The sequence below is a fragment of the Muntiacus reevesi genome, chromosome 2, assembly GCF_963930625.1.
Source record: "Muntiacus reevesi chromosome 2, mMunRee1.1, whole genome shotgun sequence".
NCBI lineage: Eukaryota > Metazoa > Chordata > Mammalia > Artiodactyla > Cervidae > Muntiacus > Muntiacus reevesi.
In genome coordinates this window covers 231,464,421-231,489,765 of record NC_089250.1, presented here as the reverse complement: position 1 = coordinate 231,489,765, position 25,345 = coordinate 231,464,421, and the positions used below count along the sequence as shown (strand labels likewise).

General features: G+C 52.0%; 1 protein-coding gene across 2 annotated transcripts in view; it reads left to right on the top strand.

The window, feature by feature from the left end:
* Positions 1 to 25,345, top strand: part of ZNF423 (zinc finger protein 423) — a 343,906-nt gene that overhangs the window by 33,674 nt on the left and 284,887 nt on the right. For both annotated transcript variants that reach the window (XM_065925285.1, XM_065925284.1), the window contains exon 2: positions 23,908 to 23,967. In XM_065925285.1, coding sequence (XP_065781357.1) covers positions 23,908 to 23,967 — 60 coding nt within the window. The remainder of the gene's footprint in view (positions 1 to 23,907; positions 23,968 to 25,345) is intronic.

The following is a 25,345-nucleotide window of genomic DNA, read 5'->3' as shown; positions in this document are numbered from 1 at the left end:
CCTTTGCAAGAGAAAAGATGAGGCAGCAGCAGTCTCTTGGCCTGAAATATCTTGTCTTCAAAAATTCCTGCAGGAGAGACTTAGGCAAACGAGTCACCTTTCAGCCCAAATGCACCCACAATTCCTGTGTATTGGGTGTTGGCCCCCAAACGACAGAGTTCCTGCTCCTGCTCTTGTTGGGATTAATTTATCAGCTGGCCAGCCAGGGAGATGTGATGCTGATGGGTTTACCCCGTAGGACCATCTCTGGGGTAGGGAGAAAACCATCCGGGGACACTTGGCACACCCTCCAGTGACCTTTTGTGGGTGTCAGAGCAAACTTGTGGCCAGCCGGCTGGCTTTGGAGCGCAGCCTCCTTTGAGCACAGCCTCTGAGGCTGCAGAGGGCCTGGGGCTGTGGGGGGTTGTAATACCCTGAGGCCTGTGAGCCCACACAGGGGCCTGAGTGACAGCTAGCTGAGGGCTTCGCACACCGGCAGCCAGGGGGAGGGCGGGAGAGAGCGCGGCAGGGGCAGAGGGGGGCTGCCAGCCGGGGACAAAGGCAGAGAGGAGAGAAACAAAGGAAGGGAGAAAATCCCCTCTCCTTACAACCTCTGAGTTAGAGAAAAATGTGGTCCGCTGCCCCACCATGCTTTAGCGTGAAACTCAGTTCATCAGATAAAAAAATACCCAGACCTTTCAGCTTGCAAGCTGCACCTCCGGGCCAGGTGTGACACCCTTCTCAGATACACCCTTCTTGGCTGGAAACTTCCCCCACCCATGCATGGAATCAGTTGAAAACAAGAAGAATCAGAGGCAATCAGCTGCTGCCAAATTTTGGAGCAAACATTTTTCTTTCTGGATTTAAATAATTGCATTGCATCCCCAGCTCTGGTTCTCCTCTAAAACCAGCCCCAAATGACATTTGGCAGGCTGTCGATGGTCTGGTTTTCTCCCCCTCCACCCTGTGGGGCTTTCTCAGAATATTTTCTTCAATGTCTGGGTAGCTGGCTTTTAAACCAGTTCATTTTTTTTTTTTTTGGTTCGGTCTCAAATTTTATTAAATTTAAATTTTATTCCATTTCAGGCTATAAAATCTCCAAAAGTGGCTTTGAAAGTGAACAGGTTTTGGCATGTTGGAAATAGGTTACCTCCAATGCAAATAAAAGCGTCTAGCTTCCGAGGAGAACAAGGCTCCAAGGGTTGGGAAAATGCGTGGAGTGGTTAGAGACCATGGCAGAGAAATGGTCAGAGACCAATTTAAAAGCACATATATTTTAAATGGAACATTTTGTGGACATATGGAACCAATAGCTTTGCCAAAAGCTCAATTCTGAGGATCAAGTCTTAAGAGCTAAACTTCTCTTCAACTACCCAAGGTGATTTTTAGCAGACAAATGAAAGCTCCTTTTCGCTTTCTAGTCTAAGGGGAATCTTAATACATTTTTAAATTATTTGGCATTTTGAATTAATTTTCTTAGAATGAAACGAGATTCTTAAATTGGGATCTTGTAGGGAAAAGACAGCCAGGTAATTAGTGAGCTGATCTCCTTTTCTGACACACGGAGGTGGAGTGGGGGGGGGGGGGGGGAGAGTTGAACTCCAACCAAGGTGCACACAAAATCTATTTTAGAGCAAAAATTTCAAAGTAAGCAACACCATCTGTTCTTTAATTATTTCTCCTTATAAAAAAAAAGTCGCTAAATTTATTTGGGTTACTTAGTTGGAAAGAAATGTCTTTAAGACACTCAGAACTGGGGCTATTAAAGGCAGGTTGTCAGCGCATGTTTGCTAGGCATCCAGGAACTCAAAATAGTAAGGGCCGCGAAGAGCTGACTTTCTTTTCTGACACAGCTCTGCTCTTGGTTAGGCATGGTCATCTGGCACCTGGGGGCCAGTCTTCTGCTGCTCATATCTGGGGACATGGGCTATGGGATGGAGTAGAGTGTTTATGCTTCACCAGGATAATCAAGGGTGGCAAAGTGTAATGGGAGCCTGCCCCCCAGAGTGGCTCCTGCCCTTTGCAGAGTCCTCACCAACAATCCATCCAGCCATCCGTCGTTCATCTAACATTAGGCCAAGTCCTCATGGAATGTACAGTCCTGTGGAAGAGATGACAGTAGTCACAGCCTCAGACAGATGAGCCTATGGTTGACAGCAGTATGTGTTCTTTGGTGTGTGTGCTATAGAACTTTCTGTGATGCTAGGAATGTTCTAGGTCTGTGCTGTCCAATATGGTAGCCACAAGCCTTGTGTGGTTATGGAGCACTTGAGATGTGCCCAGTGTGATTGAAAAACTACTCTTTTAAATTTTACTTAGTTTTGATTAGTTTTAATTTTAAATAGCCAGTGCAGGCTCGTGGCTGCTGGATTGGATAGCACAGGATCGGCAGCAGCGTCTCCTGGTAACTTGTTAGAAACGCAGACTCTCAGGCCTCATCCCAGAGCTGCTGCATCAGAAATCTCTGTGCATGGAGCCCAGGACTCTGAGTTCGAACAATGCCTCCAGGTGACTTTTATGCGGCCTTGTTGTACAGGGACGGTGACTATGGGTGTGAAGCTACAATGTGACTCAGCAGAAGGAATGTCAAGGGGTAAGGAGATTGGATTTCAAATTGATAGAAGGATTCCCAGGGAAGGGTTTCCCTGGTGCCTCAGTTGGTAAAGAATCCGCCTGCAGTGCAGGAGACCTGGGCTCGATCCCTGGGTTGGGAGGATCCCCACTCCAGTATTCTGGGCTGGAGAATTCCATGGACTGTATAGTCCACGGGGTTGCAAAGAGTTGGCATGACTTGGTGACTTTCACACACTTGCCAGGGAAAGGGGTGGTATAGCTGCGAGCGAACTGGGAGTAACTTGGTGAAGCTGGTGGGTTGGGCGTGGGGAAGGGTGTTAGTGGTATTGCTAATAGTGTACAACTTGTCATCCCCGAGAGAGTCTGGCACGTTTGATGCACATTGGAATGGCCAGTGTGTTGGAGCACAGAGAAGGGAGGTTTGTGAACTATAGTTAGAGAGGTTGTTGGATAGAAGGCTTGGTACTGCCAGCTGTGTGATCTTGGATTAGTGTCTTAACCTCTCTGAACCCTGATAAAAATGGAGATAACCATCCTTTGCTACTTACTTATCTAATAGGGTTAGAGGACAGATGGATTAAAACTTCCTGCGCAGATAACAGCTACTGGGATAGGTGAATGGCCTGGTGGTCTTCTTTTAAATTTATTTTCTCTTGCTCTTGAAATACCCTTTCTCCAATTCTCCTACCTCGAAGGCCACAGCTCAGCTTGAGAACCCTCTTTCTTGCCAGCGTGTCTCTACTTAGCTCTTCTCATTCAGCCTAAGTCACATGGTGGTCCCTGTGACTGTGAGGTCCAAACCCCAGGTTGTTACTGGGGAGCCATGTTTCGATTTCTGCTCTGCCTCCTGGGAGATCCTCTCCCGGCCTCCTCGTCTCTTTATGGAGTAGATAATCTTGGAGGCACCTTGCAGAGTCCTCATCTGGAAGTCTAGGAGTGGCCAGCCGAGAGAGTGGACCTCTGCAAGTGTGTTTTAAAATCAGATGTACCCAAATGCCTTTTGGGGAAAGACTTCATAGTAATTTTAGCAGCGTCTTTTCTGTTGTCTAGACCTAAGATCAGCATTTTAGGGAAAAGTGTCGAGATAAAGTTTCCCCCACCTCCCTCTGCCCTCCCCTCCCGGCTGCCAGGACTCCATGCACACCCCCTTCCCCGCAGAACGTCAGGTGGCCAGAACCTCGGCCGTGCCCCAGCTATTTGGCAGATGAAAGTTTTGTCCCTGGAAGATGCCAGACTTATTTTGAGACCGCAGATGTGGTGGATGCTTTTCTTTTGGAAAGATACCAAGTGTCTGATCTCGGCTTGGGGTGATATTCTGGGGGGACCTTAAACGGCTACGCACTCCAGTATTCTGGCTTGGAGAACCCCATGGACAGAGGAGCCTGGTAAGCTACAGTCCATGGGGTCACAGAGAGTCGGACACGACTGAGCGACTTTCACACTTAGCAGCTTCTTATCTGAAATGGGTCTGTGCTTTTCTTCACTCTCAGAAACCTTTCCAGACAGCTGTGGCCCCCAGTACAGGGGAGAGTGGCTTGAGGATAGTTATTGCTCAGTTTCAGTTCATTATTGCTATTGTTTTTATTGTTGTTATTATTATTAATTTCTGTTTTTCCGGAACTGACATGTTGGCTCAGGTCCCTCCTCTAGACAAACACTTGGATTCTTCTTTAGAAGACCATCCTGGGAAAGCCCTGTTGACTCAAAGGAATGAACAGCTAATGGTAGAATTTTAGCCGCCTGGGTGTGACCCGGATTTGTAGGGGAAGACACCCTCCAAGCACCTCTCGTGTCATTTCGACTCAGTGCCAAATATCATACTCAGGACCTGTGCTGAAATACCAGAACGGAGGTTGCAAGCTGGTTATCCAAGGACCATATCCAGGGCCAGAGTATTTTGCTTATTGGCTGCTCAGGTTGCAACTTTGTTGGGAAGTAGAATGTAATACTTAAAATTCAGAAACATTTGTACAACAATCCGGATTTATAGTGTTTGTTCAGAGTAATCCAAAGATCTGGCCTCGCTGGCCCTGGTTCCTACACAGCAGGGATCGGCTGGCTCTGCCTCTTTCCATGAGGGCACATGTGCTGTGGAAGGCCACCGTTCCCATGGCTTCCTGTTGTGTCGCGACCAGCCCTCCTCACCCCTGTCTGTTATCTGTCTGGCCCTGGAGGCCTCAAGCATTGCCAGCACTCCGAGGGTTAAATGAGCTGCGGCAGTGACAGCTCCGGGTCCAGCCCTGTTTCCTGTTTGCTGTGTGACTTTGTCCTGGTTGCACCCCCCCTCTGTGCCTCAGTTTCCCCATCTGTCCAATGGGGCCTTAGATTGGATCTGTAGTCTCCCACTGTTCCTGGATGACTAGCCAGACGGAGGCTAAGAAGTAGCATGCTGGGCCCCTAGCTCTCTTTCCTCTTTTATGAATTAAGGTTATGCATTAGCCTTCTCATGGAAAGGTCAGGGAGCCCCACTGCTTAGCAAAGTTTGGAAAACCCCAGAGTGCTTCCGGTTCTGCCTCTTTGTCAGAACCTGTCTTTGTCCAGTTGCTGCCCAGGGACTTCTTATTTTTTTCCTTTTCCAGGAGTAGTTGCAGGTGTCAGGGCAAGAAACAGATGATAATATTAATAGTTTTGTCGATAGTATCTATATGGGAAAAGAACCTAAAGAAGAGTGGATGTATGTATATGTCTAACTGATTCACTCTGCTATAAAGCAGAGACTAACCCAACGTTGTAAATCAACTGTACTCCAATAAAATTAATTTAAAAAAATCATGGCTGCCTTTACGAAGCAGTGTTATTCTCCCACTAAGGTAGGTGCTCTTCCACCCTGCTTCTGCAGACGAGGAAACAGGTTCAGAGAGGTTGGGTAACTTGCCGAAGGTCACCCAACTGTGGGCCTGGATTAATTTCTTTCCAGACCCCGAGGCCCTAACAGCCTGCTGCTCCACCTGCGGTGGCCCGGGAGGGGGGACTTGCATGTACGCAGGACGGGTGCCGGGCTGCAGAAGGGAAGCCGGTGCTCTGTGGCCGCTTCATAGGAGACCCAGCTCCCTCCCGTCCCTTCTGTCAGTCTGGCCGTTCACACTCTCAGGGAAGTCTGGTCTCCTCCTGCCTCCCTCAGTGCCAGGCTTCCCTCCCTCAGACCCCCCATCTGGGGCCATGCTCCTGGGTTCAAAGCGGGTGGAGAAATGGGGTACTGGACCTGTCTACCTGTGAGCTCTTTGTGTGTGTGTATTTTTTAAAAAATTAAATTGTTTACAGTATTGGCTTACAAAACTGTCTGAATCAACTTTTGTAGCCAGACCAGTTAATTTGGTTGTTTAGGGGAAATGCAGAGGTTTGCGGGGAGATTCGGGAAGTCCTCAGGACCAGGCATGTTTCCTGTCTGAGCCCCAGTCTGCCCACTCGAGAGAGGGAATCCCCGCTGTGCCCGAGTTTGCCCTTCAGACCCTACACCACGTTGACTGAAGTATGGTTTAGTGGGGCTCACGAGGTGCCTGGCCCTTCATTTACCCGTCGAGGATGGGTCACGCCCAGGTTCCAGGTGGTGCTTCAAAGCGTTGTGTTACTGGCTGGCCCGAGTGCCAGGCTGTGACCATGGCCCAGGGCCTTCTCTGCCCCGGCTCTCGGCCCCTGGCAGCCTTCAACCAGACCCTGGGCACAGCTGCACGCCTTTCCTGGCCGTGTCGCTTCCTGCCTCCTCCGGGCTTTCCAGGAGGAAGTGGGGGTTCGGCTGACTCTGCTGATGTCCTTGAGTGAGGAGCTGTTGCTTCCTGCAGCTTCTTCCTGGGAAGCCCGGGTGAGGCCTCCTCTGGACTTTACGAGGCGTGTAGGTGGGTGGGACGGGTGTGGAGCCCTGATTCCCGCCTAGAGAGCTCTTGGTCTGCTCGGGGTGGGTTTCTGGGTGGGGGATGTTGGTGGGACCACCCTGATGATCTCAGCTGCTGTGTGACTTTCCTGTCCATCAGGGCTCAGTGGTCACACAGGACAGAAGTGAGCTCTGGACAACTTGGGCTAGGATGAAGTTTGACAGGAGGATAAGGGAGACCTTAAAAAAGGCTGAGTGCTGAAGAATTGATGCTTTTGCACTATGGTACTAGAGAAGACTCTTGAAAGTTCCTTGGACTGCAAGGAGATCCAACCAGTCAATCCTAAAGGAAATCAACCCTGAATATTCATTGGAAAGACTGATGCTGAAGCTGAAGCTCCAATACTTTGGCCACCTGATGTGAAGAGCTGACTCACTGGAAAAGACCCTGATGCTTGGGAAAGATTGAAGGCAAAAGGAGAAGAAGGCGGCAGAGGATGAGATGGTTGGATGGACATGAACTTGAGCAAACTCTGGGAGTAATGGAAGACAGGAAAGCCTGGCACGCCGCAGTCCATGGGGTCACAAAGAGTCGGACAACGACTTAGTGACTGAACAGCAGCAAGAGGGGAGAGCTGATGGAATGAATAGAAGGAGAATCAGGACCCAGACAGGGTAGCTTTGGAGATGAGAGGAGCTAGATGGAATGGCTGTTGTCTTCAGGGAGCTGCCCCTGCAGTCAAAGAGCCCCCGCTAGCTCTATCTCCTGTGTTACTTTGCTCAAGGATCCATCTCTGGGGAGATCTGAACATCTAGCCTGGCTGTGTCCAGGGCAGGGCAGAGCATTTTGACCGACGGTCCATCAAGGTCCAAGTGGATGAGAGATGGTTCCTTCGGGCACAAGGAGCGTGCTGAATCAGAGGTTGGGGCGGTGGGTACCTGGTGGGCAACACCCTGCCTGACTGTCAGGTGGCCCTGGTGGGTTGTCCTGCTGTTTTGGAAGGCCCTGAAGTCCGGGGTAAGGGTCAGGGAGGGCTGAAGGTGGAGGAGGCAGTTGCCCATTAGGCTGGCTTTGGGCCCTGGGGTCAGATTCATCCGGTGATGACATCTAGGGCACCAGGATGGGAGGACCCCCGTGGGAAGCCCCGTTGGCAGTGCCCATGGGGACACAGGGGCCAAAAAGGACAGAGTTTCCCCAAAGTCCCTCAGCCTGGTGAGGCCAGACCTGGGAGGGACCAAGAGGGGCTGACAGCACTGCTTCCCCAAATGCACCTTGGGCACCCCTGGTGGTGTGGCAGGGGACTTTCAGTAGAATGCGTATAAACATTAAAAAAAATTAATTGCTAATAAACGCACAAGGCACAAAATTAAATACACCTCCAACCATACACTTCCCCTCCCTAGAGGCTACTGGTGTTACTCGATTCTTGGGCCTAGTTGTGAAGCAGTTCCATGTACGTGCACACGTATGAATAATGTATGTTCTTCCTCCTCTTGTTTTCCAATCTGTTAGACGCGATTGCAGATTGGTTAGTTTAGTGCTTCCTCAGTGCTTTTTAAGTTGGCTTTTTATTGTTAAACCTGCAGCTGTGGTGGCTCAGAAGGTAAAGACTCTACCTGCATTCAGGAGACCCAGGTTCAGTCCCTGGGTTGGGAAGTTCCCCTGGAGAAGGGAATGGCTATCCAATGTGTGGCCAGAGGAACCTGGGGGGCTACAGTCCATCGGGTCGCAAAGAGTTGGACACGACTGAGTGACTAACACATACACATGCAGTTTTATTGTTAAAGTTTCACGTACCAGGCGTTAAGTGTTAGCTCAGAGAAGTTTCAGAAACTGAGTGTATCTGTATAACCAGCATCGAATGAAGAAAAAACCCAGCCAGCTTCCTAGAGCCTGCTCCTTCCCCCACGGCTCTTCCCAAGGGTAGCACAAACATTTTAGGTTTGAATACCTGTGTATTTATTTTAATGTGTTTTTGAAAAAACTAAACCAGCCCACCCAACTTGAGATTTCTCAGGTATTATTGCCGTGCTTCATGAACATTGTGCTGGACCCAAGGCTCTTAACTTGGGGGGACGTCAGAATCACTGGGGTGCTCAATTCCAGGAACAATGATGGGACCAGTCCTGAGGTTACCCCTAGGGCCATAGGGGTCTTGTCCAGCAGCTGGAGCTGTTGCTGTTAACCCCAGCCCCTCCCCAGGCCCCATTTCTTTCTTTTTTTTTTTTTTTACAACAAACATATTATCTTTTTAATTGATTTAAACATTAACTTTTATGATTAAAAGTTTAAAATACATGAACTTTGCATTTGACATTGGATGAATATATTGGTGAGAAACAAATTATTTTCCTCCTAGCAAAATATTTAAATAAAAGCAAAAATAGTACCTAATGAACATGTATAGTGCTTAGTATGTACTAAGCACTCATCCAGACACTTGGTTTATTAAGTGACACCTCAAAGAAATCTTATGGGTGTACATTGCTGCCTTTGCTAAGTCATTTCAGTCGTGTCCGACTCTGTGCGACCCCATAGACAACAGCCCACCAGGCTCCTCTGTCCCTGGGATTCTCCAGGCAAGAATACTGGAGTGGGTTGCCATTTCCTTCTCCAATGCATGCATGCTTGCTAAGTCGTTTCAGTTGTGTCTGACTCTGTGCGACGCTATGGACAGCAGCCCACCAGGCTCCTCTGTCCACAGGATTCTCCAGGCAAGAATACTGGAGTGGGTTGCCATTTCCTTCTCCACACGCCCCATTTCTTATAAGACTCTGGTCATCTGCTGTGGATGCCCTAAAGGACTGGCAGCGAAACTGAAGGGAATGGCTCAACATCTTAGGCAGCACATCTCACTCTATGCCAGTACATCTTCTCCCTTCCCATAGCCAGTCAGGCCCCAGGTACCTGGACCCCATAGAGCATAACTAGGTGGAGAGAGTATGTGGATGCCTGGGAGCCCAGCGGTGTGATGTGGGTTTTTCGAGAGTTGGATAAACGGGGTTTGAATCCTAGCTCTGCCTCTTGTGGGCTGTGTGACCATGGGTGAGTGTCTTGACCTATCTGATTGTAGGTTTCCTCGCTTGTGAAGTGAGGATGGTTAAAAGCTCCCATGCAGGGCGACTGTGAAGATTACCCCTCTGAGGGTTGTATGAGCCCCCATCGTGTGCAAACACCCAGTCCGGTCACTGGTGTTCATGCGCAGTGAACAATCATACTTGTCACCGTTTCGGTGATTGTGCCTCTTCACCCGTCTGCAGGCCAGGAGCTGTAGGGGGAGAGGAGAGCGGGCACAGGGGTCTGCTTCTCTGCCCCGGTGGCATCCATCCCAGATGAGCAAATGGTTCTCAGCGGGGCCTGGGGAACGTAATCTCTCCTGGCTGGCTGTGGCCAGCCAGCCCCAGGGCAGCTGTCCTGTTCCCAGATCTGGGCTTCCAGGCTCGGTGGCGAAGGCAGGCAGGTTGGACGGGGGCTGGGCAGCTGACAGAGCCTCCAGGGGTCTTGGAGGCCAGCTGCAGCCCTGGTGTGAAGCAGAGAGCCAAACCGTGCCTTAACCCGTTCTGTCCCTGCGAGGATGGCTCCTCTTTGACACCCTTCCCTTTCAGCTGCCTCGCGGGCCTCTGAGTTCCCTGTTAGACCAGGGGGTCTCCAGCATGCAAGGCAAAGATGCGGTCTGGTCTGTGACAAGTTTACAGTTGTTGTTCAGTTGCTAAGTCATGTCTAACTCTTTGTGATCCAGGCTCCCCTGTCCTCTGCTATCTCCCAGAATTTGCTCAAGTTCATGTCCGTTGAGTCGGTGAGGCTAGTCAGTGAAGAAATTTATTGGCTTGTTTAAAGGTTGCAGCGGTTCATACAAATATTCAGATCTCTGGCTCTCAGAAAAGTCAGATCGGAATCACTGAGCATACTCTGGGAGGCAGCTTTCACTGGCTGCGGGGTGGGTCGTTCACAGCCCGACTCTCTCCCCCTGCCCCCTCCATATTCACCTCTGGTCCTCCTGAGGCCGTTTGAGATTCTGGTCTAGAGAAGCCTGTCAAGGTCAACTGTAACTTCTTCTAGCTGAGCCTTGAATTCCCCTGGGGTCTCCCTATCTGCTTGACCCCCTCCTATGCCCGCAGCCTCACTACCTCCCGAGTGGACCTTCCTTCGTAGCCTCTGCTGAGGGAATCCTATCTATTCCTCCTTGAAATCTCCCTGTAGTGACTTCTACTGGTTGGTCCCGGTTTGACCCCTTGAGGCCACATAGCAAGCTCTGTCCCTCTTGCCCATGACAGCCCTTCAGATGCCTGAAGACAGCTCTGGTGTCCCCCTGCGCTGCCCCTCTGGGCTGAAGAGTGTCCATTCCTTTGCTTTCCCTCCTAAGATGTGGTTTCAAGACCCCCCATCACCCTGGTGCCCCTCCTTGGCCAGCTCCCCCTGGGCCCATGGACTTCTTTTGGCCGGCTTTCCAGAGCCGCCCTGCACACCCAGGGGCCATAAGGGCATGACTGGGATCCCACTTTTGTTTAGAGAAAAAGAAAACGTAATGCATAGAAAGTGTTCCATTAGCCACCCAGAATACCTGGGGCATATCCAAGGGGCATCAAGAGACAGTTTTATATTGCTTTGTGTGCCCACCTGTCTTTAAAATTTTTTTCCCCCTCTACAATCTGGGGAATTAAAAAAGTTAAAAAGCCAAGGGCTTGGGGTGAATTCACTTTAACCAGCGGTAATGAGTGCTCCCTGGCTAGAAATGACGACAGAGAAGGAGGTAGGCTGGGGTCCTGGCTTGGAGGAGCTCACAGCCCAGGGCTGCCTCACATGCTCAAGGACCCTGGCTGAGTCGGGCACTGAGAAGGGAGGAGGAGCAGTAGAGGGTGAGGGGATCTTTTTATGCAGGGGTCTGCGTTGGATAGCGGAGATCAGGTGGGGCCTCCAACGTGGAGGGGGATGTTTTAGGTTATGGGTGGACCAGTAGCAATGACCCCGAGGCAGGAGGGCTTGCAGATGCATGGGCTGGAGCATGGCCGTGTGAACTGGGGAAGGGTCCCTGCGGGCAGAGGGGCTGGGGGGCTGGATGCAGGCAGAGGACGCTGAAGGTTGTTCTGAAGGTGATGAGCGCGACAGCAAGAGTGGTGAGGACTGGAATGGCAGAGCTGGGTGACTGGCTTTCCCAGTCTGCAGCTGCGTGACTGTGAACAAGTCATTTACAATTCTTGAGCCTCAGTTTTCTCATGGTGATGGGGATAAAGGGGCTGTGGGGCGTAAACAGACAAATGCCCTCCAAGCGCGTAGCCTCCTGCCTGGCACCTGGGGCGCCCCGAGGACACTCTGCTCTCCATCTGTCTGAGGCCCTCGGTGTGCTTGCGGGAGCCTTTAAGCATTATAGTGAAATGGCTGCTGCCCAGCTCTCCGTTCCAGTAAGGAAGTACCGACTGCCTTAGCTTCTTGGGGTGCTGCCTCTGTCCCCCCCACACCCCTAAACTGGAGTGCGTGATCAGCAGTGGCTAGCATAGCAGGCCATGCTAACAGCAAGGGCGATCTGGCAGGACTGTGAAAAGAGCCCATCCTTGGAGTCTGGACGGGGCGGGGGGGACACCCAAGTGTGACCTGCAGGCTTTTCACCCCTCCGACCTCACCTTTCTCTTCTGTGACATGCGACACACGGTATCGCCCATCCTGACCCAACACCCTCAGGAAACAAATGTGATTCCTTCTGGCCGAGAATGTGTGTCGAACGCAGTGAAGCTCCGTGTGAACGTTTCTGGGGGGACCTTGGCTGGCCTCTTGAGCTAAGACGGCCACTACCACCGCCCCCTGGGTGGGCACCATTTACGGGCTTTTACTGATGCTGTGCTTTGCGTCCTCCCACATCATCTCCTTGCCTTGCAGTACCTCCCAGGGCTTGATATTCGTGTCAAACCCTGGGATATTTGACCCAGAGAAACCCAAGGATGGCAGTAAACCACCACCTGGTCTCGCCTGGCTCGTTAGTGTTGGAACCAGGCCTTGGAGCCCAGGTCGGCCTGATTACAAAGCCTGTGCTCTCAGCTTTTGGAGTTTCCCGACGGGGAAATGCAGTGATGAGCTTCCTTGCAGAGGCAGGAAGAAGAGTGGAGACGGAGGCACCCAGACCAGAGAGCCGGGTGTGGCAGGGCAGGACCAGGGTTCCGGGCTGAGCTCCATGTTACCGAATTCCCTCAGTGGCCGTCCGCAGTGGGGAAAGGAGCCTGTGAGCAAGGGGTCATGCCCCGGCTTCCAGACTAGTCTGCAGGTCCCCAGGACCCCTCCTGCCCACGTGGCCCTGGCTGCCCGGGGTGTCCGTGGGCCTCTTTCCATGATGTGTGGACGGGTCTTCAGGGTGCACATCCCCAGGGGGTGAGGAGTGCTGTTTGCAGGAGGTGGGGCCCAGGCAGGACTTGGCTATGTGGGTGCCCCTTCTCAGCAAGGGAAGGAGCTGAGGGTGAAAGAGAAAGCGGGGTGGGCTGTCGGCTGGGGGCGAATGTGAGAGGAGGCCTGAGGGAAGGCCTGGGTCTTGCCAGCTGCATGGCTGAGCCTGCCTGACGGGCAGCGGGGGAGCTCCCGTGTTTGCCCTGCGGTGGGCCCCTGGCCGCCACTCCTGCTGCAGGCTCCTGGACCTTACTGCCAGCCTTGGGAGCTGCTTCCGGGGCCGTGGGCCTTGGTAGTGGCCCTGAAAGCGGTCCGCAAGAGCAGGGGGCATGGGTGTGTGAACCCTCCCCGAGGCCCCCCAGGAGCCAGGGCGTGCACGAAGGTCTGCGGCCACGTCTCTACGTGCAGGTGCAGGCCGGGGACTGGGGCCCTCGCGAGCCTTCCTCCGGGATGTTCCTTTCTTCCTGCCGTCCATGCTTCTCTCACCTTCCTCGGGGCCCGGGGACAGGGAGGGGCCTGGCTGTGAATTTTCGTTCCGCCTATCCAAGAGGTGCACCGTGTGTCACCTGAAAGTTCTCTGAGCCTCTGGGCCTGGTCGAGAGAGTGACAATGGATGCTGTGGGGCGCCCGGCCCTGGCTGGCCAAGCCGGGTGTGTGTAGCCGCTCAGCCGCCCTGCTCTGCACTGAGCCGCCTGCCGAGAGCCCTGGGGCCAGCCCCTGCCAGCAGCGGCCCAGATGTGTTTTTTCGGAGGGTGCAGGGGGAGCTTCTCTGTGTGGGTGTCCTCGCATGATGTGTGGGCTCTGATGTTTTGATCCAAGGGAGCCAAACTGATTTTCCTGGCCCATCTCCTCTCCATCCAAAGCAAAAAGTTAAATAAACACAGCCAAGTATTATCACAGGACGCGGGGAAAATGAACTCGGTCCCCACGGGCGGCCCACATCTGGCAGGCTTCGGGCCTCTCAGGACTGTGGGATGAGACAGATGTGGTTGGGGGTAGGAAGGGCTCAGTGTACCCCTCCCCGGCACCGCGCTTCCTTCCAGGGCTCTTTACCAGCCTCGGGGCCTGGGGACTGCAGGCCGCCTGGCTTCAGCTAAATCCCTTGCCGTCCCCCTGACTCTTTCTGGGGTCTTGCCTTTGGTGGGGCTCCCTGCTGCGACTTCCTGAGGCTGGTTGCCCCCTGGCTCAGCCAGGTGCTTGCTCTGGGCAGTGGTCCCAGGCTGGTGAGGCCCCAGGCTTGGGCCCCGCCTCATGCAGGGAGGTGACCGGGCACACTTGGTAAGCTACTGACTTGCCCAGATTTTCCATCTCCTGCTCAAGGCACTGGTGGGCCCATGAGCTCCACGCTGGGGTGGGGGGGGTTTGTAGTTGGCATGTCGCCTCCCATCCTCTGGCTTCCCTGGTCACTCAGCAGTAAAGAATCTGCCTTTAATGCAGGAGACACAGGTTTGATCCCTGGGTTGGGAAGATCCCCTGGAGAAGGGAATGGCAACCCACTCTAGTATTCTTGCTCAGAGAATCCCATGGACGGAGGAGCCTGGTGGGCTATAGTCCATGGTATCGTGAAGAGTCAGACACAGCTTAGCAACTAAACATCAACAACGGCCTTCTTCTGCTCAGCACTATCCTTAAATGAACTTAAATGGGCTGGGTGGATTTCTGGGGATCCCGTATAGGACAACTGTGATGCGGTTTTGGGGTGGGAGGATGTGAAGAGCTATGCCTCCTCCCCATTCATTGCTTTATCAGAGGTCACCTAGCACCACCCATACCTGTTTTCCCCACATGTGACTTTCCACATCCCTGAGTCCTGTGGCGATACAGGTGGTTGATAGGGGAATGAGTTTTTTTTTTCCCCCTTCATTCTGTATATATTTATTCTCCTCTTAGGAAAATGTTACTTTATGTGTTTATTCTAATAGCTATTAGAAAATTTGTTACTACCACACCAGAATGTGTGATTTCGTGAGTAGCACCGCTTAGAAGGAGGTTAGAAGATAAGGTATTTAAGTGAAAGGAGGAAGTTGATGTGGAGAACAGCGTCTGTCACACTTGGTGCAGGAGTGTGAACCGGCCAAGCTCCTGGGGGAGATCTGGGGGAGGCCCTGCCAGTCCTGGGGACCTCAGGGAGCTGGAGAAACTCCCACCCTATGCCAAGATGCTCATCCTCTCGGGAACCTTGGGCAGGTTTGGATGATGTGAGGGCTGTCTTGGGGAGACCAGCTGCCAGATGGAGGTGCTCAGGACCTCCTGGAGGCCTCCACGTGCGTTATAACCATGGTGGGTGGGCAGTGGGGCTGAGCTGGGGGGCCACATCTGTGCCAATGAAATATCCTGCTCCCAAATCAGACTTATGAAAAGTATTGACTCCTTAAACTGTAAAGAGTTATGATTGCCCCTACCCCCAGGACATCCCTATGGAATTACAGCATGTTTGGAAATGGTCATTACAGTTCATTCCTGGGAAAGGCTTGGGGCTTTTGGTATGAAGAAAGAGATGGTCTGTGTGTTGAAAATGAAATGAAAACACTAACGCACACACGCATACCCACATGCGCACACACACCAGTTTTCAATACCAGACTCAGTTTCCTCTTTGCTTTGTGTCTAAGATAAACCACATGCATAACAAGGTACTGATGTTTATTTATAGTATGTTAGCACAGAGAAGAAGTTGTTAAGGAGTCATAAAAAACTTAAGTCTCTTACTTATGGTGCTTCTCTTTAAACCAAAGTGGGAACCAGGCAAGAGAGTGGAATTCTGGTCTGCCCTCTTTTTCCCCCACACTAAACTGAAGAGATCTGGGCGGGTGCTGTCTGGGGGGGCAGGGACCCAGACTGATGCTCCCTGACCCGGGGGCCTTGGTGCCCACCTTCTTGTCCTTAACACTCAACAGGCTGCTTCCACGCACCCTCTGTGTGGGGTGTCGTCACGGCCCCTCTGTGCATGGCAGAGCGTGCTCTTGGCTTTGTCACCTTCCATCAGAGCTGGACAGCCGGTGGGTGAGAAGCCAGGCTTGCCACTGAAACAGGATGTGGGAGCCAGACCCCGTCATAAATTCACATTTATATGCTGTGTGTTTCTGGTTAACGAGACTGTGCAGAAGAGACTGTATGAAATGAAATATATATGTATGAACAGGGACCCTCACCTCAGGGAGAGGCGGGATTAAACACGAGGGCATCCTGGGGGGCCTGGGGCCCTCCAAGTGTTAAGGCCCCGCAGGCGGGACCCCAAAGGGAATTTACAGGAAACCTCCCCACCCTGAATGGATTTGCTGGGAGCACAGACACGATAATCCTTTTTTAGTGTTCTCGCTGTATGCCAGACACCGGACTAAGCTCTTCACGTGTGTTATTTCACTTTGTCTTGAAAACAAATGGAATTTTATTACCCCTGCCTTAGGAATGGGGAACCAAGACAGAGGCAGAATCCAGGCCCTGGGGAGCAGGGGGGTCTGCCCTAGGCTGGCACACTCAACACTGACTTTGCAGGCTGGTCTCTGGAGGGTTCCAAAAGAGGAGTCATCTCAACCAACCTTCCCCATCAGCTGTGGCTTTTCTGGGAGGGCACAGAAGGCCTGGGAAGCTCAGGCCGTCAGTTACCGTGTACTCAGCACAGGTTGAGAGGCAGGTGGGTTGGCGGTAGTGTGTGAGCTTTGGGGCCACGTGAGATTTGGCTGCAAATCTGAGTTCTACTTCCATTGCTTGTATAATTTAGCTCAGTTTTTAGAAAAATCAGTTAGGTCCTGGTTTCTCTTTTGAGATGGACACCATCACCCTTTGTCTGGCCATTGGGAAGATTAAACATAAACATGAAAATGTGTGTGAAGAGCATAAGTGATTGTTGTTCCTAGTGTCACTGATACATTTCCTCTTGTGTCAAATGAGCTGGTGGATGGGAAGAAGAGGAGAGGTAGGGGGGTCTCCTTAATGGGACTGAGAGTACAGTTGGAAATAGTACATTATGCTATAGGGTCATTTTTCTTTGCTAGGCACCTTGATATTGGGCTCAGGACTATATGCTTTCTAAACACCTTCTTATTTTATGCTACCTTGCAGGTAGGTTATGCACAGAGAGGTTCCTCCATATGCCGACGTCACACATCAATCCCTGCCAGATGGGGGTTTGATCCTAAGGCATCTTTTTTGGCAAACTGCTGCTGCATGATGAGGCTCACTGGAGGCCATGACCAGGGTAGTCAGGGAGAGGATCTTGAGGAGGTGGACAGTGGTGGTTTTGTAGCTGGTGGTCAGGATGACCCTGGGAGCCTGGGCAAGAAGCTTGAAGCCCTGGGCCCATAAAGCAGGATCCAAAGTAGGGCTGGGTAGGGCCAAGTGGAGCTGCTTTAGATTCCCCCAGGTTTATATTGGATTGGCCAAAAGGTTCTTTTGGGTTTTCCCATAAGATTGTACCAAAAACGGGAATCAACTTTTTGGCCAACCCAATATATTTCTTTGCTTTGTTGTTGTTTAGTCACTCTTTGCGTCCCCATGGACTGCAGCACATCAGGCTTACCTATCCTTCAATGTCTCCCAAAGTTTGCACAAATTTACGTCCTTTGAGCTGGTGATGTCATCCAACCATCTCATTCTCTGTCGTCCCCTTCTCCTCCTGTCCCCAATCTTTCCCAGCATCAGGGTCTTTTCCAATGAGTTGGCTCTTTGCAGCAGGTGGCCAAAGTGTTGGAGCTTCAGCATCAGTCCTTCCAGTGAATATTCAGGATTGATTTTCTCTGATTGACTGGTTTGCTCTCCTTGCTGTCTAAGGGACTCTCAAGAGTCTTCTCTAACAGCACAGTTCCAAAGCATCAGTTCTTTGGCACTCATCCTTCTTTATGGGCCAGGTCTTGTGAGAGTCCATACATGACTTGTGGAAAAACCATAGCTATGATTATATGGACCTTTGTCGGCAAAGTGATACCTCTGCTTTTTTTTTTTTTTTGATACCTCTGCTTTTTTAATAAGTTGTCTAGGTTGGTCATAGCTTTTCTTCCAAGGAGCAAGTGTCTGAATTTCACCATCTAGTGATTTTGAAACCCCCAAAAATAAAATCTGCCAGAGTTTCCACTTTTTTCCCATCTATTTGCCATGAAGTGATGGGACTGGATGTGATGATCTTAGTTCTTTGAATGTTGAGTTTTAAGCCAGCTTTTTCATTCTCCTCTTTCACCTTCATCAAGAGCCTCTTTAGTTCCTCTTTCCTTTCTGCCATTAGAGCAGAAATAGATTGCTTTAAGTCCTAGACCTGTCCTCCTGGTGATGAGGTGCTCAGGTGGCCGGGGTGTGGACAGACTAATGAGAGGGTGCATAGAGTCTCAGCCCTTCTTGAGCCCTGGCTCCGAGTGGGTGCTCATGGGGGACAATGGCATCGTTTGAAGTGCTAGTTTCTTCTCTTTTCAGCAAGTGGCCAGGGAATCATGAAGTTAAATAAATGGGTTTGTGATGTGACCCTGTCATAAGATCTGGGCTCCTCAGAGGGTCTGAGCTTCGTGAGGGGCTGGCGTTGGGGGCTCGGGTGGGTTTAGCTTTGGCTACAAGGAGCCTATACTATTCCATTCCGTGACGCCCCCAGCCCCATCCCCAGCCCCTCCCCGTCCCCAGCCCCACTGGAGAGGAACCTGGAGAGGGTGGGCCTACTGGTTGGGTTTGCTTGCCCCCGGCCATGGTCATTTTGCCCCAAGCCTCATGCCAGAGCTGGCCATGGACTATGCTCTACAGCACATCTGTGTGAATTAGAAAAAAGGTCAGCTATGCCTTTGTGTCTGGAAAATCTCATGGACAGAGGAGCCTGGTGGACTGCAGTCCATGGGGTCGCAAAGAGTTGGGCACGACTGAGCGACTAACACTTACTTACTTATGCCTTTGTGTAAAAGAAAGGGGTCCCGCCTCCTCGGGCATCCATAGCCCTGCACCAGCACACCCTGCTTAGGGCACAGCTGCTGCTGCTGCTGACAAGTTGTTTCAATTGTGTCCGACTCTGTGTGACCCCATAGACAGCAACCCACGAGGCTCCCCCATCCCTGGGATTCTCCAGGCAAGAACACTGGAGTGGGTTGCCATTTCCTTCTCCAATGCATGAAAGTGAAAAGTGAAAGTGAAGTCGCTCAGTCGTGTCCGACTCTTAGCGACCCCATGGACTGCAGCCTACCAGGCTCCTCCGTCCATGGGATTTTCCAGGCAAGAGTACTGGAGTGGGGTGCCATTGCCTTCGCCGGCTTAGTGCACAGTCTGTGGGCTACATTTCAACCCTCTCTCACCACCTCTGCTGGGCCCCTTGTGCAGTGCATAACTTGTACACCCACATGCAGTAGTCTTTCCTGCTTTCCACTTTTTCGTTTGTTGAGTTTGTTTAGTATCAAGTCAGGAGTGATGCTCCATTTTATGTTTGATAAGGAGAGTCTGGGCTCTCAGCGTGTCCTTTACTTTCCTGATCCCTGGCCTGCTGTGGGTGAGAGGGTCTCCCTAGGGATGAGCTGAGGCTTCCATGTGCCCATCTCTGTTGGGCAGGGATGCTTCTAGGGAGTCTTTGTCAGGCCAGGGTGGGCCCGGTCCACCCTTCCCTAAGGATAAGATGGCCCTGGGGCCAAAGCCAGAAAGCGTGCAGAGGTCCCTTAGGACCCTGGAAACACCAGCCAGAGGTGAGGCCAGCTGAGAAGCCTCTTCGAGTAAAATCTCTTTTTTTTTTTGGCAGGGGAGGGGCGGTTGTTCTAGATCTTTGTGATGAAAACTATGGATCCTTTCCCCAGAAAAGTGCCCAGTTGTGTACATATCCAGAAACTTATATCCAGGGACAGGGCCTTCTCAGATCCTCAAAGACAGGCTGAGCAGCTGCCTGGTGTGGATCTGGGGGAGGGAAGGGGGCCTTCTGGGCTCTGCTGGCCCTGTTGGAGGCCTCTCTGGGCCTCGGATCAATGCCTGTTCTGTCACTTGTTCACCTCCCGACACTGCCTCAGTTTCCAACACTTGAATGTTCTTGCCTCTTACCTGCGCCTGTCTGTCAACCCAGGTCCTGCCTGATTTTGAGCAATCCCACAGCCCTGCCCTGGTTCAACTGCCAGGGTGTTCATAGCCCCTTGCCTCCCCTTTCTTTCCTCTTCCCCAGCTCCAGCTCCTCTGCATCTTCAACGTAACGGGGAGCCCTGGGGAGAGGACCCTCCTCCCCAGGCCAGGACCAAGTGCCCCCTTAGCACCGCTGGCCCCCGCTGCTGGGTCCCTGAAGTCCAGAGGCCCAACACACAGGCCTTGGGTCTCCCCGGCATCTCATCGATGGTCATCAAGGCGCACAGAGGGCAGGCCATGGGTGCTCCCAGAGTAGGGGGCTGTGGTCACTTATGAGCCTGCTGCTGAGCTGGGGAGACAGCGTCTGGTGGGGCTCAGGTGCATACACCCACGGGGAGTCAGCCATCCACAACTTGTGACCCCAGAGAGGAGAGAGAACTCAGAATTTTGATTCCTCAGAAGCCCTGAGACAGCCTCAGAATCTTTCTTAACACACTCCAGGAACCACGGTGAATATTCTCTGTGCCGTCTTCCATGTGAGCGTAAGCCCTGTACCTCCGTGCCTTGCATGCATGCTTTGTCTTGGTTCCCTGCTGTGTGTCCACACTTGCAGCTGTGTTCACACTGGCTGTGTGCCCCCTCCCCACGTTTACACACTTGTCCCCCTTCCTCCACTCCCTTCGTGTACCCACTGGCCTTACGTGGACCACCACCTGCTTGCAGATGCCCGTCACTCACAGGAGTGGGTCTCCTTGGGTTTCCCTCGAGACTGGGCGAGGCTGGGGGGCTGTGTTTTGGCCTCAGTGATGCCACATATCTTATGAATTAAAAAGTTAGAGTCTGGAGTCTGCGGAAGTCCGCAGAAAGCGCCAAGCTCCCCTTGCTGGCTGGGCCGCCCCTCTGCGTGTTGTGTGTACTGGACACTGTGCTGATCAAATTTTCTCTGTGATGCTCACCCCTCGATGTTCATTGTGCTTCTCTAGTGGAATTCTGCTTTGGGGATGGCTCGGCCTCCCCTCCCCGTTCCCCCAGCAAGTGCCTGGCTCCAGCTGTAGGGCGGGCCTTCTTTCCTCTGTGCCTGCTGCCCCTGCCAGTTATCTTGTTGTTGAAGAGACCTGCCTGGGCAGAAGAGGCCAGCTGGAGGGGAGGAGAACCTTCTCACGTTCAGTCGGGTAGTGCGGGGCCGCGTGATGGTGGCGGTGGCATTGGGCGTTACTTCTTCTCATCAAGAATCTATAGAGGACAGTGTATTTATACCTTCAAAAAGATGTGGACCAGCAGTTTTCAGAAAGCGTGTTCGTGCCCATGTCACTAGGCGAGTTGGCCTGTGGGCTCCTCGCTGGGAGGGATGTGGTTCTGGGGGTGCTGGTGTATGATGCATCTGTTTACCCATAATGACGTTCGCCACTTTGAAACTCCCCAGCCAGGGCATCGGTCTGCTCTCCCCCTCTTCCCACCTCTGCAGGCTTATCGTCCCCAGAAGCAGAACCTTGAATCCTCCCAAGAGCTCCAAAAGAGCAGATGTTTTCTCCTTCTCCTTCCCATGAAGGTGGAAGTCAGATCTTAGGGAGGGAGGGATTGGGAATCTTGGGGACATCCTCCAGTTCAGTGACTTGGGAGGTCACACTTCCCAACCAAGGAACACTGAGTCACCCAAAGGTGGGACCTTCTGCCCTGATCCTGGGAGTACGTTGAGGGCAAAGGAAGAGCTGGGAACCTTGCATTCATGTCTTGGAGCTTGTGGTTGACAAGGTCTAGGGACCAAGGCAGATCGTGTTGAAAGTGTCCTATGAAATGGGACCATGGTGATCTTACACATTGGCAGCAACCTCTTAATAGAAGCAATACCTATATTCCATTTTAAAGTGAGTAAACAATGAAATGTGAAGGAAACGGACTTTTAGGTGTAGCCATGAAAACTGCTGCTCCCCTCATGCATGGCCTGCTTCTGATCGTTCTAGCGTTATCCGCCTATGTTTCGGAGGCTGTTTGGCCGCAATCAGCCTAGTGAGTGATATCAGTTTTGTCTGACTCAAGGTCTTAATTCATATTTACAAAACTGCATATTTGAAAACGCCACCCCAGCTGTAACTGGCTAAGTCAAACAACCCAGATCCCAATCCAGATCATCTCTGCATTTCATTGTCTCAGATGCTGAGTTTCTCCTCTTAGGATGCAAATCTGGGAAGGAGGGCTCTTGGTTAGCAATCCTTGGCCTCTGCTCAGTGATGTGGATGTGCCCTCCTGGGCAAGCTGTTTCTAAAACTTAAAAGAAAACCTGTCCTGAGAGGCTCTGTGGGGAGGGGGAAAGATCAGGGGTAGAGGATAAAAGAGGGGCAGGGCTGTTAATTGGACTGGGTTGGGCTGGACTTGTTGATCCCAAAAGTTGTTCCCATCTCGGCGCCAAACCCACCTGAGTGCTTGAGTCTCTGTTCCAGTGGATGACAGCCATCATCCCATGGAATCTTCCCAGTAACCTGTGGCTTAGGTACCATTTTTGCCTCTGCTTTTGAGATGGGAGAACTGAAGCCTAGAGATTAAACAGTTTACTCATGGTCATTCAGCTAGCTTCCCAGGTGACACGAATGGTAAAGAATCCACCTGCCAGTGCAGGAGACATAAGAGATGCGGGTTTGATCCCTGGGTCAGGAAGCTCCCTTGGAGGAGGAAATGGCAACCCACTGCAGCATTCTGGCCTGGGAAAATCCCAGGGACAGAAGAGCCTGGTGGGCTACCGTTCATAGAGTCGCAAAGAGTCAGACAGGACTGAAACGACTTAGTGTGTGCATATGCATACAGCTAGTTTGAGGCAGGATTGGGGTTTGAATCCAGCGTCTGACCACAAGCCAGCCTGCCTGTTCCTCCCCCAGGTTGACTGCCCTGCATACGTGTACCTGCCTTCCGAAGGGCGGGGTGGGCTGCTGCTTTCTAGTCCCCAGTTGCTAGGATTCTGGATAGGGTCCTCTGTGTCTCAGGTGGACACACAGGCAGCCTTCGAGATGGACAGCCATGGGTCTCAGCCCCAACTCTGTACAGACTCTTTCTAGCATAGGACCTCAGGCCCGTCCTGCCACCTCTCAAAGTCTGATGACAGGGATTAAACACCCTGGATGCAGGGCCTGGCTCACCGTGTGTGCCCATGGAGAGACGGCGACACTGCAAAGAGGACTGGGTGGTACGTGGTGGCTTCGGCATGCGCGTGTGCAGAACTTCAGAGCCTGTTAAAGCTGAAAAACACTGCGTATGCACATTTTTGGCTTAAACAGAGTTCCATTTTACAAAGTCCATAACCCAGCTTTAATATTATTACATGCCCCAGACTGGGATTAATTCCAGGATAAGAGTTTTATTATGCTGTATAGAATTTCTCCCGTGTTCTCCTAGTGCATGGCCAGCACCTCCAGCCGCCTGGTCTCACACACCAGGACGTGGGGTGGTGGGGACACTCCGTCCCTCCCCAGCTCGGTTCTGTGGGCTTGGGGTAGAGTGGAGGGTGAGTTGCATTGTACCGTCGCTGGCCCAGGACTGCTGACCGCGGGAGAATCGACACCAGCATGTCCTGAGTGTCTGTGGGTCAGCTCTCAGTGTAGAGGATAGCACCCGACGCTTTGCCAACCTCTGAGAGTGTCTTGTTTGTTTCTTGGAATAATCGAGAAAGTGTTCACATCTCAGTGGTGATCTGAGGCGCTCTTGGTAGGAGGTCAGTGTCTGGAGGACCAGAGAGAGGTCTGGGTCTTCACTCTACTCCTGTGAGGGGCAAATGGCTTTATCTCAAGTGAATACTCTGATTATAGGTAGTAATGGCCTGTAGCTCTGTGTAGACAAAGAATCTGATTCTGCATCTGATTCGAGGCAGTGCTGTGATTGATTTGTGATGTCTGCTAGGGGCACAAGGATGGGGGAACCATACAGAACGGCACTTATTTGCGGTTTAGGTTTTGTTCTGAGTATTTTGCATCTCTGTGAAACCAGCAAAAGTCTCTTTGTAGACTTGATCCTTTCACCTTTGACCGTGGGTATCATCATAGGGACTCCCTTGGGACTGCTCCAAACGATCCTTCCTCCTTGCCCTGTGTCCTGCACACACAACCTCCACCCTGCACCCTGCCCCGCCACCAATGACCTGTTTGCACAACTTCAAAACTCACAGGCCCATCTCTGTTGTCTCTTTCAGTTGAAGAGGGGGAGGCCTCGGACTTCTCGCTGGCCTGGGATTCCTCCGTGACAGCATCAGGTAAATGCCCAGGGGCCGGTGGGAAACTTGGTGGGATCCTGGGGGGCTGGCTCAGGAAACTCAGAAAGCCACCCAGCTGGTTATGGAAGTCATATTCTTCCCGTCACATTCCTGTCTCCAGTCCAGATTACCCCGTGCAATGTGATTTTTATATCAGTTCCATATGGTCAATAAAATCTATTACATACGGAGACTAATATGCCCTTATTCCCCTGGGGGCTATGTTCCCCTCTTGTGGGCACATTCAGTTGGGCCACCACACCCCCACTACGCAGGCTTTGAAGCTCTCTGCCATGGGCGTCGCTGCACATTCATTCCAGCCTAATTGCATAAAAGCCACTCTAATAGGACCTTTAAACTCCAATCGAAATCAGAATTCCTTTATTTGCCTTCCTGGAAGGGGCTGCATTGCACTCTCGGGCGGGCAGACCCGAGCCCACACCTCCAGGGGGAGGTAAGAAGGAGCTGTCAGGGTTGTGGGGGGCATGGCCGTTGGAGGGTGATGAGGATGACTCGGCCGTCAGGGGACTTGGGTTTTCCCACTCAGTTCTGCCCTTGCCTAAGTGCCTTCTGGTGCCTCAGTTTCCCCAGCTATAAAAATGAGGTTTGTCTCCCTATAAAGTTCTAGAATTTGGAGCTGCTCATGGAGCTTGGGGTTGCAGCTGGCTTGGGGTCTTTGGGAGCTCCGGAATGGAGGGCGCCGCTCTCCCATTTGCTGCGCAAGTTGTCAGCCTCTGTTGACAGCAGGGCCCTTGTTCCCAGTCCAGCAGGCCCCAGACTCTCCTGCCTTGTCCCCTGTCCCGGGATCCTGACCAGCCGTCTCCAGTTCCATGGGGGAGAACCATGGGCCTGAGAAGACCTGTGAGGGAGTCATCTAGTTCAGCCCCCTTCTCTTTTAGGTGTGGAAATTGAGGCAAGGAGGGAGGTATGCTCTGGGTCAGTCATTCCAGAAACGAGGTGTTAGGCGTCAGGCATACCAACACTTAACACTCAAACGGTAACACATCGAATTTGTGACTTTATGGCTGTGTGTGATTTAAGACGATGCGGAAGTCATTAAAGTGAGAAAATTGTGTTGACAAAGTTTTTAAGTAATAAGGCTTGGATTCAGGAAAAAATCATGAAGATGGTTCCCAGGTGACTGAAATCTGGGGAATGCTGGTACAGACTGAGCTGAAGGCAAGTGGGGAGCCAGTACTTGAAACCAGGTTCCTGGACTCCTGGTCCAGGGCTCTCTGCAGCGGGACCTGTGCTGTGTGGAAGGTCGGAAGGGTCCTGGTTGGGTCCTGGTTGACTCAGGTTTGGGTGTCCTCAGGTGCCTGGTCCTTGGTGACAGGGGCTCCCTCCAGGGCAAGGGCCTTGTCTGAAGCCAGGATGG